Raw genomic sequence first — 19418 nt, forward strand, 5'->3', positions numbered from 1 at the left:
AAATTGCGGTGTTTGAAAATTTGTTATGTCTTTAAATCATTAAATTCATCAAACAGCCAAACTAATAATTACTGATCTTTTTTGTTACATGCTAGGAAATATATTAGAAATAGTAAACTTTGTTCTTTAATTTAGCGGTAATTCCACTACAAAAACTCTGATTATAAAAAAATTGAAGTAACTTATAAAAGTTCGAAGTTTGTGGAGAAAATGAGAAATTTTTAATATTTCCTATGTAATAGAAAGCAAGATAGAGAAAGATAATTGGAATGTTGGTTTGTCAAAACACTTTTTCAATTTACAGGGCCGGATTAAGATTTATAAGGCCCGGGGCTAAAATAATGACGGGGCCCCTTTAAGGAAATCGGAAACCCGGAAAAATTCACAAAATAGTATCAATACTTTAGATTTGTGGCATCAACACATTAAAAAATACAGAATGATTTCCAAATGATGGGACCCTCTTGGACCCGGGGCTATAGCCCCCCCCCCCAAGCCCCTAGCTTAATCCGGCCCTGTCAATTTATAATCTTTTACGCACCTAATAATAACTTGAGAGTACACTACACTACTGCTAACTTACCGCAACGTTTACCCCTCTGAATAGAACCATTGGAGCATATAAGTTTTGTCAGGTAATGTAGAGTAACTTGACGTCCGTTTTTAAATTCTACTTTTGAATCTGGGGATGGTTTTTTCTTTGTATGACCATATCCGTGCTTAAGTTGAAACTTCACTTTTACTCTTTTTTTATGTCTTTGTCGTTGATTATGCAAATTTTCGTCGTTTTGAATATATCTTTTTGTTTTTGCCATTTTCTGAATTTCGTTATAACATTCTACCTGTGTGTCTACGGTACAATTTTCAGTACAAAATTTTTCGCTTAGAAATAACTTCACATCATTTTTGACCTATTGTTAATTAAAAATATTAATAAAATTGATTAGAATGATTGTTTGGTACACACTTAACTGTTTCAGTACTTTGTGTATCGCTACAGCTTTCATGATCTGAAAATACGACTTCACCAGTGTGTACTTCTTCTGGAATTTGAGTGACTAGAAACAATTATTATTATTTAAAATTAATTGTTAGTAAAATAATTTCTGCCACGGGATTTTGCGTAATATAAGAGAAGCTGAGATAAGATTAGAAATAATTAAATTGTCTCAATTAAGTCTCGGTACCTTCACTGCAGGTTATAAGTGTTTCTTGGTCATTGACACCTATAATGGCTATCCCATCACTATATGACCACTTTTCAACCCTCATTTATTGAAAAAAATGTTTTGTAGGCATTGGCCACCCACACCCAGCTACAAACTGACTATAGAAATACCAAATATCATTTATTGGACTAGCGATGAAAATATAATTCACTATATTTTCTTTCCAAATTATTTCACCACATTATTTCCAAAGAGGTTCATCTTTTTTTTATATTTTTCAGAAATGAAAGAAAGTGAGAAATGGTATGTGTTATCTAAAGAGTATGGCGGATGAAAATCCATTAAGTGCAGGTCATATAATTTAACCTTAATATTTGCTGTTATGGTACAACTGAAAAATACAATGAAACTGCTTAAGAGGAAATATTTGAAATAAATGCGTATTTTTTACGTAAGTCTTTTGAAAAATCTGATTTTAGTAATATTTGATAATAAAAATCAATTCCTTTCGCTGTGCGCTCGTATAGATACTATGTCACTCAACTCAACTCAAGGAAGGTATTTAAGCGCTAAGATACCTGGAACGAATAGCAGCTAATAGTTTTAGTGTGTTCAATGTAAACGAGTATAAGAAATTATTTTGTTAATATTCGGAGCCATTCAGATGACTTGGATTCACTACTTCAAGAGACTGTACACATTTATAAATGAGGCAATGAAAATTAGATTTTTGAATGAATGAATGAACAATGAAGAAAGAAAGACATGTCGGTATGTATGTTATGTATGTGTGTATATATTACATAATAATTACAGTGTAGCTGTCCTGTACCGGACAACTATATTTTGTTTGCCTTGAGTAATTCATTTTAGAATCTCTTATACAGAATCACTGGTTTTTTATGTTACACTCTGAACGTATACTCTTTGCAGAGTGAGAAAGTAAGAAATTAATGTTTTTATAAATTTGTGAAAAATTAAACAATTTGTTTTAGAACCCACTTACTTCTTGATTAACTAATACTGAATCTTTCTCATTTTGTCGGTGTTAAAAAATTCAACAACTACTAAAAACAAGTTTTTTATACAGGAAAAACGTCCTATTTACAAAAAAGCTTTACAATATGAGTCGCTTTTCACAGTTATGGGATACAACAATAGTATCTTCTTTTTTGATGGACCATCTCGTCTCAAATTATTTTGTTCATAATCTTGCGGAAATATACATACATTTCAATACTACATCTATTTAATTCATATCTATGTTATTAAATTTAAATAGTTTTCCAGAAAAAGTAAATATGTTAATTTTTTTTGATATTTTATAATAAGAAAATCTAATATAACGAAACGAAACGAGATGAGACAAGGCTCTGTCTGGAAAATGTATCTTCATATTTCGAGAAAACACAAAATAAGATCTTATCTATCCTCTCGTTATGGTACGGTGTAAAACAAATTTTGTAGTAAGCAACATTGGAATCGCCTTCTTGTAATTTCTTCAAGTGGCAAATGTTCACTTTTCATGCTTTATTATTTTTTCCTCAAATGTCTTAAATTGTCAATTGTTATTTGATCTTCGGTTGTCGAGGATAGAAATTCTAGTAGTTTTGGTTTGTCTCACAAATACAATCCTTACACTTACTACAATGATTCTTCCACTATTTGTAAGATGTTTTATAGATTTGGTCTGCTAGATCAACTTGATGAATAGTCAACAGTCCCAGTTGTCCGCTCTATTGAAGTTGGCGTAGTCCACCTAAAGCTATCTCAATATTTTTATGTGAGAATGATCTCAGAAGTATCTGGCCCAACCAAGAAAACACAAAAAGTTTTGAAAAAAATATATTTATTTGTCAACGGAATCTCGTTTTAGCTCCATACACTTTTCCCAGCGATGTTCGATACCCTTTCAATAATAAGAATTATTGAGCTCCTCAAAATAGCCATTAACTTTCAACATCACCTCATTGTTGGAAAATCTTCGACCACCGAGCCATTTTTTCAAGTCTGGGAACAGAAAATAATCCGAGTGGGCTAAATGTGGCGAATAGAGTGCATGAGGTAGCAATTAAAAGTTTTAATTAATTTTGGCCATTGCAATAACGAATGTGTGAGCTGGTGCATTGTCTTGATGAAACAACACTTCATTTTTTGCATAATATTTTCCGTTCATAGTTTTTTCTTTTTTAAGATAGTCAAAGAAAATTATCCCACGTGCATCCTATAAAACCAACGTCATGACTTTGCCTGTAGATTGAACGATCTTTGCCGATCTTTTCGGTAATAATACTGGGAAACACATACTTTTATTCATCAGGCCACTTCAGCAAAATATTGTATATTATTTCCTATATTATTGATACCTACGTATATACACATCTATATAAAAATATCAACCAGTTTAAAAATTCGTTTGAAAACTTTCTCACCTGAACATTCTGGGAAAAAGTCGTCTTGGCCATACCAAACCGGATTGAAATTGTTGCATAAAAATAACGTATCATTTCCTATCAAAAAAATGTTTAGTTAGTAAGAATTCACGTTCAGAAAACTCGAATAAATGTAAACACACTATGTTATACTGCGGAAATGGATTGGGGAAGAGAATTAAACAAATTTAAGCAGTCGACTATCAAATAAAATTTTCACCACCGATAAACTACTACCTCACAATTACCCCATATGACCCACGTATCGATAACTGATTTATCGTCTTCAGAGCCTGAAGGTGAATTGAAACTTACTTATAAAAATTTCCCGCCATCGAACGTCTTACTGCGAGGAACAATTCTATCTTTAAAATTGTTAATTGTTTCAAAATATTGCGGGAATTATTGACTAATTTCAAATCTACTCTGTTAACGATATTCACAAATCCTTTTGTTTAATCAAGATTGAAAGGTACCAAAGGAGTTTTATTTTGAAAACGATAACTTTGTTACCGAAATGCGCGTTAGATAGTATTAATGTAGTGTTAGCAGCAAACAGTGTAAATATGCTCTGAATTTGACTTTTATTGAAAGGCTCTTATTATTTTTCCTTAATGATTCTACCGCTCTGTTACCTTTCAGAATTCTTTCTATCTATCTCGTTTCCTTCTAGGTTACTCCTAGATTTTGCTTTCATCTGTGACTTCAGAGCATATTCTCACGTGTTTTGTTTTTTCTTTATTTATCTGCAGGCCATTCTTTTTTGCTTTACCCACAAATTTTTGATCAGCATATGCAAAACATTGTGCGTTATAGTGAGAAATGGCGCCTCCTTTTATATATCTGATATTTCCATCTCTTTCCACAACCTGTTTAAAAGGCTATATAGTTTGCTCTGTAAGTTCATTTCACAATATTTTATCATTTTTGCGGGGATTCCATTTTATTATTTCTCGGATCATTTATAATTCTGTATACTTCTTCTGTTGAAGTTTCTTTTTTATCATTTTGGTTTTCGTTATATCTTCGCTCTTCTTGTATACCTTCTTCGTCGGTGAAATATTTGTTTAAATTGCCCATTGTCCATCTGTCTAGTTCCATTTTTGTGTCTCGTTGTTGCTGCCCCTTTTCGTCTCTACAATAATTCGTTCTTGTCGTCATATGATGTCTTGATTTCTTCACTTCTCAATACAAATTCTCACTTTCTCAATTATCATAGGAATCTTTTATTTGTTATAAGTGTTTGTTCCAGATGTTTCTTCGTTTTTGGCTGCAGATGGGTTTTTTAATTTTTCTCTTCTCTTCGCACTCTCTGTTTGTTAGTTGAGTTCTATGTTTGTCTCATCATTTTTGCTTTATTTTTATCACTTGCTTCATTATCTAACCATTTCTCTTTTCTTTCTCTCTTTTTTCTAGACAAAGGGTCGCTAATCCTACCATCGTGTTCTAAATCTCTCCCCAATCAATCAATTGATGTGTTTTTCTGTTTCTTAGCATCACATATTTGTCTTTCTGACTGGATTTTATTGTGTTTTTCAGTTTTGCTACGTTGTTACTTTTATGTAGACATTTGCCCCCTGTAATATTGCGATATATCTCTTCTATTCCTATTTCTACATTTGGGTCCCATAATATGATTTCTTTTTATCTTGGGATGTATTTTATTACTTCATTTATAATGTTTATCTTTCTATATTACCCTATTGATTCTGAATCGCTTTAAAATGTATACTTCCTCTCTCATGATCTCTAGCTACTCCGTAAAATCTGTTTTTCCTCCACTTCTAAATAATATGTGTCTCCTTAGGTCCACTTTTCAACTCCCCCTCTGCTACATTTCTTGGAAAGCTAGTACGTCTATGTTGTAGTTTGTCGTTATTTTCTCAAGAGTTTTTGCTTTCTCAATGTAAACTTTTATTTCTAAGCAAATTAGATATTCTTAGCATTAATATGTCTTGGTTCCCAGCAGCGCGTAACTTCAATTCGCTTATTACCACGTTTTTATTTCTTGTTTTTCTTTACAAAGATTCTTTCGATTGCTTAAGATCAATCATTTCTTTCCTTGTGCTTTGGTTTTCCTGTTTTAGCTCCATAATAATTTCTTAATTGAATTAACTTTGCTTTTTCTCTATTTTTTGTATTTTTCGTTCTTTCTCTTTTTGTGCAATCTTCATTTCCTGTAACATAGTTTGGGTTTTGGTTACCACTATCGTAGATTTAGAACTTTTCCCTACGAGGTTCGCTAGATTTTCAAGGTATTTCCTTTTTCTACTTTCATCTGTACTGTAATCATCGTCGCTTCACATTCTCCTATCCAGTTAGTCTACGAAATCCGTGGTTTATGCCAAAGACTGACTAAATTAGAACTTTAGCCCACTCAGAGCTGACTGAATCCGTTTTTTTCCCGAATTTCATTACAATTCTTAGCCGGCCCCGTTTGCAGTTGAATTACTAAGAATATGTTAAATAATAGGGATACCCGTTCTTACGAGTTATTTTATATTTTCTGTAAAATTGCTTATCTATTTAATGAATGTTTATTTATATACCTATTCCTACTTGTTTTTTCCATACTATACACAATTCAACACTTTATGATTAATTTTGTCTAAATTTTGAGTTGAATTGCGGAGCGTAATTAAAACGAGTTATTCGCCTCTTAGCAGGACCGTATTTTAAAAAATTGTGTGTGTCAGCTCCGACGTACGACTGGAGTTTACTCCTTAAGTTCGATAGTCTAACCAGACGCAAAAAGAGTTTATTTAACTTAAAAAAGATTGGTTGATTGCCAGAATATTTTGGGCTTCCTTTATTAATTTTTTTTTTTAATCTGTAACCTCGCTGTCTCTCGGCTGGAGTTTTTGGAGGTTTAGATTTTTTCCTAGTCAAAAAATATGAAAAAAATTAGAAAATTTATAAATGCATAATTATAAAAATTTTAACCGACTTTAAGAAAATTGATAAAAAAAGGTTTTTATAAACATGTTTTTTAAATTATTATAATTAATTTTTTATTTAAAATATAATATTATATTAATAATTAACAAAAATGGTTATAAAAAGATAATTATGTCACTAAATCTTTTACATACAATAATAAATAGTACATGAAAATTATTTAAATAAGCTAAAAAATAACTTTTCGAAAGAAAATTATATAAAAACATTATTATAATGAAAAAATATTGTCGATTTTTCTGATAATATTATCGAATTATTGACCACAGTTGTTAATATTTAAAAATTATTTATAAAATAAATCATAATAACGTGGAAGAATTTATAGACATTGACAAAAAAATTAATTTTTGGTTAGGTTAGAAATTTTCTATTTTATGTGGATGCGCTCGATAATTCATATTGGGTTGATTATCTAATTTTATGTGTTCATTTCAAATATATATTTATATGAACTACATCGATAATTATTAAAATATTTAATAAATACAAATTGCACATGCTCATACATATAATACATGAATTATAACGTACCTTGCAACCACGTGTTTGTTAGATGTTCCGGCAATATCATCTACACCTCTTTCTGCCATAGTTATTTGAAAATACTTTCAGTTCACTTTAACGGAACACAATGATAATAAAACTTTACAAAGACAGCAATATAAGTATGTTGACACTGACAAATTAGAAAGTTGCGCGTCATAGGGTGCGCACCAAAAACGTAACGAGGTCATTCATCGATAGATTTTACTCCTCACATTTTTCTCATACCGGACCCTTATATATGCAAATCGATTCTTAAGGAATAAACTCCAAAAATATGCCTCTATCCATTCCAAGTCACAAGATATAATCCATTCCAAGTCACAAGATATAACAAAGTTCTACATATTGAGAAATTCGTGAATCAAAACTGAGTGTGAACACTCATTATTTGGTAAATAATATTAGTTACCTTCCTAGCTTAACATAGATAAATGTACATACCTTTTTCAGCTATGTCCGAAATAGGTATACTGTAACCCTCTTCACATGTTATCACACATCGAATGCCTTCAGTATGTTGTGTACATTTGCTTTGGCCATTTGGTGGATCTGGTAATGGCTCACATTTTGAAACTGTAATACAGTATCAGGATGTTTAAAACCTCTACTGTTAAATTGATAATGAAGACAATTTTATGTTGACAATACTGCGACATTGATAATTTCGATTTATCAAAACTACAAAATTTGCCCTTTCATAAATTTTCTGTTTATTGTTTCTCGATGATATAACAACATTTTCTCAGACATTTCATCAATTCTAAATCTTTGTATTATTTTTTTTCAATCTGCATATACTATTTAATATCTAAAATTAGATGCAGATAACTAAAGTCACCATTTACACTTATTAATTTCATATTAAAATTTTTTTTATACAGTTTCTGTACGATTTCTTTCGATAAGTGTTTGATAGTCAGCTTTGTTGCTTTCAAAATGCGTATGGTGAAGGAGAAAATTGGAAATAGGAAATATGAGTTCTTCTTCTTCTTCTTATTTTAAGACTATGTCTTGTGTTTTCAAAGAGGCAGCCTAAGTGGTGACTCCGAGGACCAGCTCTCATACCAGCGCTTTGGTGGTCTTCCAGGCGGTCTACTTGTATTGGGTCTCTCTTCCTTTGCGATTTTCGCCAATCGATCGTCGTCCATTCTATTGACATGATCTCTCCATGCTCTTCTTCAAGTTCTGGCCCATCTCACTATATCCGGAACGTCACACATTCTTCTGATTTCATTGCTCCTTATTCTGTCTCTTAGTGTTTTCCCTGTGATTGAGCGAAATGTCTTCATCTCGGTCGTTCTAAGAATCCGCTTAGTAGTTGCAGTCTCCGCCCTCGTTTCTATGGCGTATGTCATTACTGGTCTGACACAAGTTTTGCTTTCGATACTTAAAAATTTATTCCTCCATATCACGGTTCGAAGGAATCCTGATATCCTAGATGCTGCTGTTGTTTGCGTTTTGACTTCTTGTTTCAAGTTCCTATTGCTCGTGATGTTAACCCCTAAATATTTAAAAGACATAACCTGCTCTACACTTTTATTATAAATTGCCAGTTTGCATCTTCTTGGTTCTCTCGCTATGAAATATGAGTTCAAGACAACAAATTACTAAGGGGCGTAGTTTTGAGGTTTTTTGAATCAAATTCTTGAAGTTTCAATCGAAAACACTGAATATAATACAGTTTTTAGTGACGATTTAAAAAGGGTTCATGGGCATAAATTGATCATATAAAATTACCGAAGATTAACTCACGCCAAATAAAAAAAAATTTTTTATACAATAGTGAAGGAGTCAAACTAGTAATTAGTGTAGGGATTATCAAAATCCATATTGGTTTGTTACGAATGTCTTAAACAGGAGATAATCGTTTCGCATAATATATTTTTAATGTTGAATTACTGTTCACCAAATTTCTGACAAATAAAAATTGGGAAATATTTCTAACAAACGAGTGTATTTTTCTCACACAAAGCACATCAATACTGCGAAATTTAGCTTACCTTCAACAGTAATATTCAATTTACATGTACTGGTGTTATTGGAATTATCAGAAGCTATATATGTTACGACTGTAGTACCAATTGGAAAGAATCCAAATTCGTGGGATCTGTTCATCTGAAAAAGATTCTTATTATCAATCAATCAATCATAATACATTATGTGTGATGAAGCATCTCTATATTTTTGCTAGAAACTATTCTGCCATACAAGTTGCTCATCACATTTTTATAATAGATTAGAGAATACACAATTCTTTGAACCACCAAGTCACTGTCTGGAAGATTCCTAATTTTTGATAATAATAACATTAGAACTATAATTTTTTAAGGTACTGAATAAGATGATCCATTGGGGTCGGGAAGCTCTGGCTTTCCAATTGATATAAAACTGAACGGAAAGTTGTGCACGGAGAGTCTTAAGACTTTTCACCTCCATAAACTGGCCACCAAGACAGAGGTATAAATTCTGGCTTGTATATGTGTAACCGTAGCCCTAAAATTATTCACAGCTGCTCTAGAGGTATTTCTAAATCTCCTACATCTCCACATAGTACTGGATAATATGGCAGAAGAAACATAACTGTAATAGGAGTATAGAGGTCCAGAATAAAACACTTTGAAAGACTGGGCAACACACCAAGCGTTTCTCAAGCAGAAATTTATGCTATTGAAAAATGTGTCGAGTTTAATCTGGAAAGGAACTATCGCAAGCAGCCATCAGGGCTTTGATCGCCAATATCATAAAATCCAAATTAGAAACATTAAAGGAGCTATTAAAAAAAATAAAGTTACCCTACAATGAATTCCGGGACACGCTCCTCATAAGACCTAAACCCTTCTGCGGTATCAGCTACAACACAATAGAAAATGCAGTGGAAAAGAAGGTAGATAGGAGCAAACCAATTACTGGGACACCCTAGAGAGGATGAGACAGACAAGGACTCACCGCGAAAACTATATCCAGAAATCTGCTGAACGTATCAACACGAGTGAGAAAAACCTACGAAGACTAACAGAACTCCTATCTGGGCTACGTCGCCAAAATGGACACCTGAAAACGCTAGACTAAGCATATAATGCAGCGTATAGATTCTGATGCATTGAAGATGGAGATAGAAAGATATAGAGTCACATGAGATTTCTATTACATCTTGCAGTTCATTAAATATATTCAATATTAATGTCAAATTGTCGATGATTTAATTTTCTCGAGTGCGCGAATGCGCACTCGAGGAAATTATGAGACAATTTGAGATGCACGAGAGGGCATTTTGGCAGACTATTTCCTGAGAAAAATTTAATTCAAAATAAACTTAATTCTGTGTTTAAAATTTGTAATTCTTTAAATTATACCGTAGTTGACGATCATCATATTGGCATTGAATTGGTATCTACGGTAACTTATTGACAACAGTTTTGTTCGTGAAAAAATATTTCAAAATGAATTGTACAAAAAATGCGAAATGAGAGTAGCGAAGTAACAATAAGAAGTGGTGGAAGCAGCATAGAAACACCATCGTCGGCCTCCAGTAAAGTTGTATATTCTAATTGCATTTTCAATAATTGTTCCTTTTCTTAAAATATAAAATTAAAACCAAATGATTTTTATTAATCCTAGACGAAAATTTGGCACTAGTGCAGTATTATCGCTGAAATTTGATCGTTGCTAGGTAAACATAAAATATTACAGCTTTTTGGTTGGCTTAACTTTTTCGAAGGAAATAGTCTCGATCATTGTTTCCAGCAGGTTTTTGAAAGACAAAAAAATTCATTGATTCTTTGTGATAAAAATCGTTAATTTATATTTAAACTGTTCGTTAGTGCATCAACATTTTAATTTACTGAAGTGATGCAGTACTGCGGTTTCAGGGAAACACCTTTCGCTTGCAAGCCAATAGAATGTGGAGTGCCTCAAGGCTCAATACTATTTCGTTTCTTTTGTTCATCAACGACATTGCCTATCTACACATCTGCCTGTAAAATTTATGTCTTTGAATAAGATACTAGTTTCTTTGTGAGCAACACTGATGTCGCTGTACTTCATAGGACCACATCTAGTGATCTAATCACTCTTCAATCGTAGTGCGATTCTAATATTCTATGCCATATAAAAATACGTTGCAGCGTTTAGTTCTAAATAACACCACTATTGATGTCGTTGAATATGTAAAATTCTCAGTGCTTGTTGTAGACAACTCTTTGAAATTGGAGTTACATATCTGCCGATTTATATGAAAAATTAAGCTCTATTTTACGCTAACCTACCAAGAAACTGAATATCTCAACCCCTATAACAGTTTTTTATGTCCTTCTTTAATCGCAGGACTCACTGTCGGTACTTCTTTAGAAGATCCAAATTATTGACTATTCCTTCCTTATTCATATTTGAATCCGTCTAATATATTTAATTTTATTATTTAGTTTATGCACATCATTGAATTTGATTTGTATTGATAATGTATACATGTAATGTATATTATATATAAACTTTGAAGAATCTACATTTCAAAAGGTGATATTGTTCTTTATTGTATTTTTCGTGTGTGTACTTTAATATTTGGATTTTATTTTATATGTGTATTTATTTTTGACAATAAGGCATCTTTGTCTCTCGTATAAAAGCAAGGTTGTATTATAGTTAGTATCAAGAATAGATATTCAGTCCTGACAATCGGCTACAACTACCTCGATTGTGATATACCGCCGAAAGAATAGAAAATACAGAAATTTCAAAAAAATCGTATCTATTTGGAAATTGAAGCTAAAATTGATTACTGTTATCATTAACTTGATCTTTGCTAAATTCTAGAAGGGAGCTAGCATTTTTGTAGTATTATGAAACTCTTCATTGTACTTACCGATACAATTTGGGAATTATCAAATGCGATTGGCTCATCCCAACTTATATTAGCCCCATTTGTATCACCAGTAAGAAAAGTTGGAGGATCCACACAACTTTCAATAATTGGCGGTTCCATATCTAAAAAGTTACTGATTTAATAAAAATGATTTAAATATTTGAAATGTGGGAAATTCTTAATAAGTTGGGCGTAGAATCAGCCATTTACGCTATTTGAACTAGACTCCATGAAATTACTTATTGAATAAGATCAGTTCTCTTTCAATAGAGATAATAACCATTAATACGTTATCTCATTCTCACTAATAATAATAAATATTCGTTTTCCTTAAAACACTTTCATTTAAGCCTTGAGTACAAAATATTCCGTAATATTAAATTCTGATTGTATATAAAATAGATATTAAAGAAGAATAGGATAAACTAAGAATGTGAATATAGGAAGAGGAATATGATATCCCAAGGAAACCAACTGACGATTACAGTTGATCGGAACGACTTTCATTCCCAAGATTCTAGAATCAATACAACTCCAAAGGATTTGAAAAAAATATATCAGTAAATTGGAACTTAACTTCCAAACGAACCTCTTCTATTTTAGAAAAATGAAATTTAGAATAAGCTTTTATTGTGATACTATAAGGCAGACCGCGATTCCAAATTCAAAGAAATATCTGCTCACCTCGAACATTTATTAAAGTTTTTTTTTTTTATTTTTATTTGATAAGTTGTAGTAAGTAAGTAAGAAAACCTAACCAACAAATTTTTTCTACTTTTCATATTTTTATTTATGTAATTAATTCGATGTTCGACAGTATGCAGTTCAATTAAAAATGCTTGATTATGTTTCATTACCTCCTGTTAGTATTTTCAATAAATAATGACAATTTTCTTCAGAACGTCTCTTGTAAAACGATCTAAAAATATACGTATCTTCTAAACCATAAATTCTATCAAAGAGTACCTTTTTGTTTTAAAATCGATTGAAAAATTGATTTCTGCTATCTTTAGATTATATAGGTTGTCCCTATAAAAGTTACGGATTGTTAACCATTGGGCATGAGCGGCCACAAGAATATCCATTAAAAATTCATGATATTCGAATGTATAATTTAGAAAATGTACTTAAAAATATAAGTTCTAATTTCTCAAATTTACAGGCCTATAACTCAGAAACGAGAGGTCGTATGAGAAATTTTTACGTCATCTACTTACTCCCGAATGTTTTGCATCAAGTCCCGCAGCATCCTGTATAATTAAAAAACTGGTGTTCTACCTGTATGAACCTATACAATTGAATTTAGCACACTATCACTGAGGCAAGAATTTTTGCCAATTAAAGGAATCACTTTTCATGGGACAGAGCTTCGGATCACTTATATTCAATTTCCATACAGTGATTTTTATTTTAGAAAACCTTACTAACGAAGTTAAGACAGATTAAGTACCTTCAGCTTAGATAAAAGGGGAACGATGTGGACAATTATACCAAAACCTTTTTGTGGTGTATCAACAGATTTACAAGCGCCAGAGAAGATCCCAATAATTTAATCTGATCTAATTTTTGATATCTCTCTTGAATATCAAACATATTGGACATGTACAAACAATATTATATAGTATACCTTTGATCGTAACTTCGAAAGAACAATTTGCTCTATTTTTAAAAGCATCCTGAGCAAAATATGTTATTCTGGTGGTACCAATTTCAAATTTGGCTTTTTTTATATCTGAAACTGCAGGACTCATCCAACTTGATACAATGAGTTTTGAATTATCTGAAATATATGATATATACTTGATGAAATTCTATTAAAAAATAATGCTTTATGTACCTGTTACTGAAGGTGCATCCCAAGAAATATGGCCATACTTTTTTCCTGGTAAAGAATTAACAATTACATTTTTTGGACAAACAATCACTGGTGGTGTGATATCTAAAATTTGTAAGCAATATGGTTGCTGTACAGTCAAAACACATTTAATTAGCTAGCTAATTCAAGTTTAACATTATATTTACCTATACATGTTGTTGATTCAAACTTACTGTCCCAGTTCCCATTTTCTGTAGAACAGTGTTTTTCTTCAGGGCCTTCAATTTTAAATCCTTCATCACATCTTATTCGACAAGTTTTACCCATTTCTTGTTTTCCAACTTTGCACGAAGCTGGTTCAATATCACCGAAACTAATTGGTATTAATTTTTTACACTTTATTGCTGGAAAAATATTGATCCAATATCAATCTATTGAGTAGAATGCCACAAAAAATAGATCCATCATTATAACAAACCATAAATGATTGAGAGTTCACAATCGTTATATAACGCTTGGTATGTCGAATAAAAAACGTGTATTTGAATTTGTGAAAGAGTTACCTAAGTAACCAAAATAAATTTATTAGTTTAAATTCAAAATTTCCTGTGCACTTTTGCAGGCTAACAACAGTTAAGAATTGGTGTGTTTAAATTTTGTTATACATCAAGCTCAAAAAATTTTCTAGATTTTCGTAAAATTTTCGTAAAACTTGAAGAGTAGACTTTCTAGAAGAACACATAAGTTTCCGTTTAATAATCATCCTCAGATTCATTCGATGGACCGTCACTACTATTTGCAATGTCCAGTAATTCTCTGGCTGCTAATGTCTGCTATGATATTCATGATAACAAGCGACTACGGTTTCAAAAGTGGAATGATACCTTTACATTACCTCACAGTAATTTCCTTTTTTATGTAAAAAATAACGTAATAAAACGGCGTTTGAAAATATTAACGTCATCATACTAAACAACACAAATGAATATTACGTACCCACTAAACTTAGCCATATTACACGGTTAATGAATATTATTATTTGCTACAGCTACTCCTTTATTTTTTCCATAAAAAATATTCTCAGTACACTCTATATATAATTGATCCCCAGCTCTTAAGTCAACTTCTACACAATTCTACCGAGTCACATATCGGTAAAGTGGGATTGAAATACTCTCAGGCATTTATAGTTTCACTCTAGATCGTGAGAGACAAGAATTTCTTGAAAATCTACTTATAAGAAGTCTTAAAAATCACATGTCTATTAGTCAACCGTACAAAAATAAGAAACTGAAATATATCAGTTAAGAAAATAGCTTAAAATATTCGCAATTGACCTAGATATAATTTTTTAGGGATAGATAACTTTTTTAATTAGTAGTGTACATAAAATGTTTTCAATCAATGTCAAAACCTTTGTAAATTAAAATAAGTCCACGACGTGACAGCCCAGAAATATTTGAGTATACTTAAAGTAACAAATGTATATTTGGAGACATGTAATTCTGATTGTAATTGACAACCTATCGAATTTATTTAGTTTGATAATTATTATTATAAAAGTATTTTACGTCTACAAAGTGTTCTTAGCCCGGACCATCTAGATATAGGTAAACATATTCGTTCCTTTGATCCAGTTAGAATATGCCCTTCGTCACAAGAAAATTTGCAAGATGTGTCAACAGGAAGCTCTGTCATATTTTGATTAAATTCTTTCTGTGTGTCTGTTTGGAAACATTGCATTTTACCCCCTTTGGGAATATCCAACTGGTTACATGTTTTAACTGAAAAATAATAAATTATTTAGAATCTTAGTATTAAATAGTTTAAGACAATGTCAAAAGTTATACATATTTGCAAATAAGCTTGTTACTCTCTTACCATTCTTTCGATTCATTTTTAAAAGAAACATTTGGTTTTCCCTAATGATAGCTTTCGGAAGTAATAATTATTATAAGAGTCACCTTTAATAAGCGTTTTTCACAGCTTAATGGCATTAAAAGATAAGTAGTATGATTTCGAGTATAGTTCTGATATTAATTGCTCATTATTATAATCAAATTCACAGTTTCTTAAAACTTTCTTAAAACAAAATTTTCTGTACACCTATACTATGCATATACGAGGTCAGTACGTCCGTTTCATTTTGAATCCCCCGCCCCATAAATGTCGTAGTTTAATTCCTGACAAAATTGAAAAAAAAACTGCATCATTTTCCTTGTATTTGATATGCTTTGTGATTTGAGGATATAGTGTATACTTTAAGCATTATTTGTCAAATTTCGTCGTGACCATACAAGCATAAAAGCTGTTTTTTGACAAACAAAAACAATTTGACATTGGTTTTCATTTTGGATACGACCCGTAATTGCTCACAATCGACCATACACGCGATCCTGTGACAAGTACTTAGGAATGTTTGATGTTGTTGGGGACGTAATTCTACTGTTTTGTAATCGTGAATCCACACACTAGATACTAAACAGCAGGCAGAACAGTAATTTCAATTTGGGATGATTTAGGCTACGATTTACTCCGTATTCTTCGCCTAGTGACTATCCTTTGTTGATTCCAACGACGAAATCACTACATGAAATTCTTTTGATAGAAACAAAACAAATTTGAGTATTTATTTTTAGAAATAGTAAAATCAGTTTGAGGAATCATGAAATAAAATACAATTAATTTAAGTCTAATGACTTGATATTCTATTTTGGAAATAAGCTGTTCGATTTTATACAAAACCGGTGACGTCTCATGGCGTAGTTTGGACACTCAGATAGAATATGGTTTATTGTGAGCTTCGTGTGACAATGTTAACAATTTGGCGGAGGAGATGCTGACATTAGATAACCAGGTGTGAGGCGAGTGTAGGTAATACGTAATCTGCGAATGCCAGACACATTTCGGCTGGATAAATCAAACTTGGTGGTTTTATTAACTATTGGTTGAATGTCACGTAGAACCGAAGTAACTTCATCACAATGATTTAGCCAGGTGTTACGATTTAGATTTTTCATGTAAGCTTTTACGTCTTCAGATATTTGGAGATTAGTGATGGAGGTGAGAGATGTTGCTTCTTTTGCGAGGCAATCTGCTTTTTTGTTACCTATAATACCAACGTGAGCACGAACCCATATAATCGTGATGGAGGTATTTCGATTTCTCAACGGTTAATTTATATCATGTATAGCTTGTGCTATCTGGTGTATGCATATTTGATGGAATTTATGGCAGATAAGGAACCTGTGCATATTGCTATGCGTGAATTTGTATGCTGTTGCGTATGTTTAAGCACTTGTAATATTGCAAGTAGTTTACCAGTATTAACACTACAGAAAGAGATCTTATAGAATCCAATGAGTTTCTCTAATTATGTTACATAACATCCAACTCCAACTTCGGTCTTTGAGGCATTCTTGTTATACTGTTCACTACTCAACAATGGCTAACCATAAAACATATGCATTTCCTTATTGAATTTGCAGAGGGAAATATCAGATTAGGGTAGAGTTTTTAACCATGGTGGTATATTCGAAAGATATCTATTTGGGATAAGTTCATATTTTTGTTTTAGGTTTGGACTAGCAAAGGAAGAGAATATCCGATCAAATTACATGGAGCAGAGGCTCGCATTTTGTTAGGTGCATTGAAATCACCGGTTAAGATAAATAGTTGAGGTAGTTGGTATGTAAAACAAAAGAGCTCTTCTTCAGAAGAAGAATATATAAAGAGCATATGGTAAATTTATCTGGACAATATGCAGTTATAGCAATAGATTCGAGCTCTGTATACAAAGTAAGTAAGGTTGAATAAATAACATTGGAAGCGAATATTGAAGCACCGCCACTAGCTCTTATAGACATTGACCTGATATAATGAAAACCTTTGAAGGATTTGGGTCGCGTGAGATTAGCTGTTGTGGAGTTTTTCTCCAGAAGACATAAAAGATTTGGTCTAGAAGCTGAAGTTAAATGCTGAATTTGTTCTTAGCTGTCGCAATTCCATTGTAGGATAATGAATATTTATAATTTATCTGTTCAAAAGTTGATGGCCGAAGTTATCCTAAATCGTAATATTATTAATTTAGATCGTGATTGTCAGTATCTGAGGTATTTTGAATTCCTAGATGTTAGACTTGCGAGCTCGGCAGTTTCGCTGGGATCTAATTTGGGTTTTAGTTTTTTCTGCAATCTAGTGCTATTCCAGAATAGCTATCATATCCAGACTTAATATTGAAAACTTTCCTGGTGCAGAAGTGATTAACTTTCAAATGCTGAGCCGAGAAGTGGGGCTGATTCCGCAAATATTTATGTCATCAGGTTTTAATTTCTTTTTTAAGGTAGATATTTGTTTTAAGAAAGAGGCGGTGGAGGAGGAAAATGTCATTCAAAAGTTAGTTAAACAAGAGTTCCGTGTTGAGTAGTTGATCAACAAAATCATACTCAAAATTGACAATTGTTTATTTTGTAAAATTTATATATGGATCTCGTAATATGTCATGTGAAAGTTCGTTTAATACTACAGTGCTTTTCAGATAAAAGTATCCACCTTTAATAACTTTTGTAATACTGGTATTTAGAAAAAATCCAAAAATACGTCAATTTATGTTGGAAGGGGCAAGCATTATGGCTTATTTAAACTCACTGGAAAAGCCACCCCCTCACCCCTAGCAGCATCCCCTTTATTTTTTTAAATTACTTTTCATATTTTTTATGTAAAATTTGGATACTCCTCTTTGAGCTGATTTCAAAAATGTATAATACTTGTAGGTTAAAGTGGTTAGTTTATGAGATAAACAATTTTTCTTTTAAGAGCACAAATTTTACTAATTATTTACTTTCACCTTATTTGCCTGTACTAAAATGGGTTGTACAACAGTTCAAACTCTTTAATCTTTTTAACTGTGCTATTTATTCTACTTAAAAAATCCAAACAACAAAAAACTCTACTTTTTATTAAAGTTTGACATTGTCAACTAGAATTTGTAGTCACTATTGATAGTGTAATTTGATACATTATTTATTTTGTTTCTCTGAAATGGTTTACTCTTTGCAAGAAAGAATTGAAATTGTAGGTTTATACTACCAAAATAATAATTGTGCAAGAGCTGCTGCTAGAATATTTAACGAATTACTCAACAACTCATAAGTATGTAATTCAACTGATGGAGAAATTTACCACAACAGGGTCTGTTTGCAATAAAGTGCATAAGCGAGAGGGACTCGTAAATAACGAAGCAATCCAAGTGGCAATTTTAGGGCAAGTCAGCTTAGAGGCTCAACAACCCCAATCGTTGTCAACAATAAGTAGAGTGATCGGTGTTTCATCTTCTACAGTTTTCCGAGTTCTACATAAATTCAAGTACCACCCATACAAAGTTAAGTTGGTGCACGAGTTGAATGAAGATGATTTTGATCGTCGTCTAGAGTTTTGCGAATCAATGACGCAAATTATCAATAACAATCCACAATTGCTAAACAATATTTGCTTTTCTGATGAATGCTCATGGTCATTAAATGGCTTAGTAAGTAGGCATAATTGTAGATATTGGGCTGAAAGTGATCCACATATTATACGTGAATTCCATACACAACATCCCCAAAAGTTAAACGTTTGGTGTGGTATCCTAGGTG

General features: G+C 32.0%; 1 protein-coding gene across 1 annotated transcript in view; it reads right to left on the bottom strand.

The window, feature by feature from the left end:
* LOC130449850 (sushi, von Willebrand factor type A, EGF and pentraxin domain-containing protein 1-like) overlaps positions 1–19418 on the bottom strand; it is a 51858-nt gene that overhangs the window by 19557 nt on the left and 12883 nt on the right. The window contains exons 7-16 of the mRNA XM_056787891.1: positions 15354–15566; positions 13989–14186; positions 13804–13905; positions 13594–13746; positions 11967–12088; positions 9109–9223; positions 7550–7681; positions 3602–3679; positions 973–1058; positions 584–911 (exon numbers count right to left, since the gene is read on the bottom strand). Coding sequence (XP_056643869.1) covers positions 584–911; positions 973–1058; positions 3602–3679; positions 7550–7681; positions 9109–9223; positions 11967–12088; positions 13594–13746; positions 13804–13905; positions 13989–14186; positions 15354–15566 — 1527 coding nt within the window. The remainder of the gene's footprint in view (positions 1–583; positions 912–972; positions 1059–3601; positions 3680–7549; positions 7682–9108; positions 9224–11966; positions 12089–13593; positions 13747–13803; positions 13906–13988; positions 14187–15353; positions 15567–19418) is intronic.

The sequence above is a fragment of the Diorhabda sublineata genome, chromosome 10 (assembly GCF_026230105.1).
Source record: "Diorhabda sublineata isolate icDioSubl1.1 chromosome 10, icDioSubl1.1, whole genome shotgun sequence".
Classification (NCBI taxonomy): domain Eukaryota; kingdom Metazoa; phylum Arthropoda; class Insecta; order Coleoptera; family Chrysomelidae; genus Diorhabda; species Diorhabda sublineata.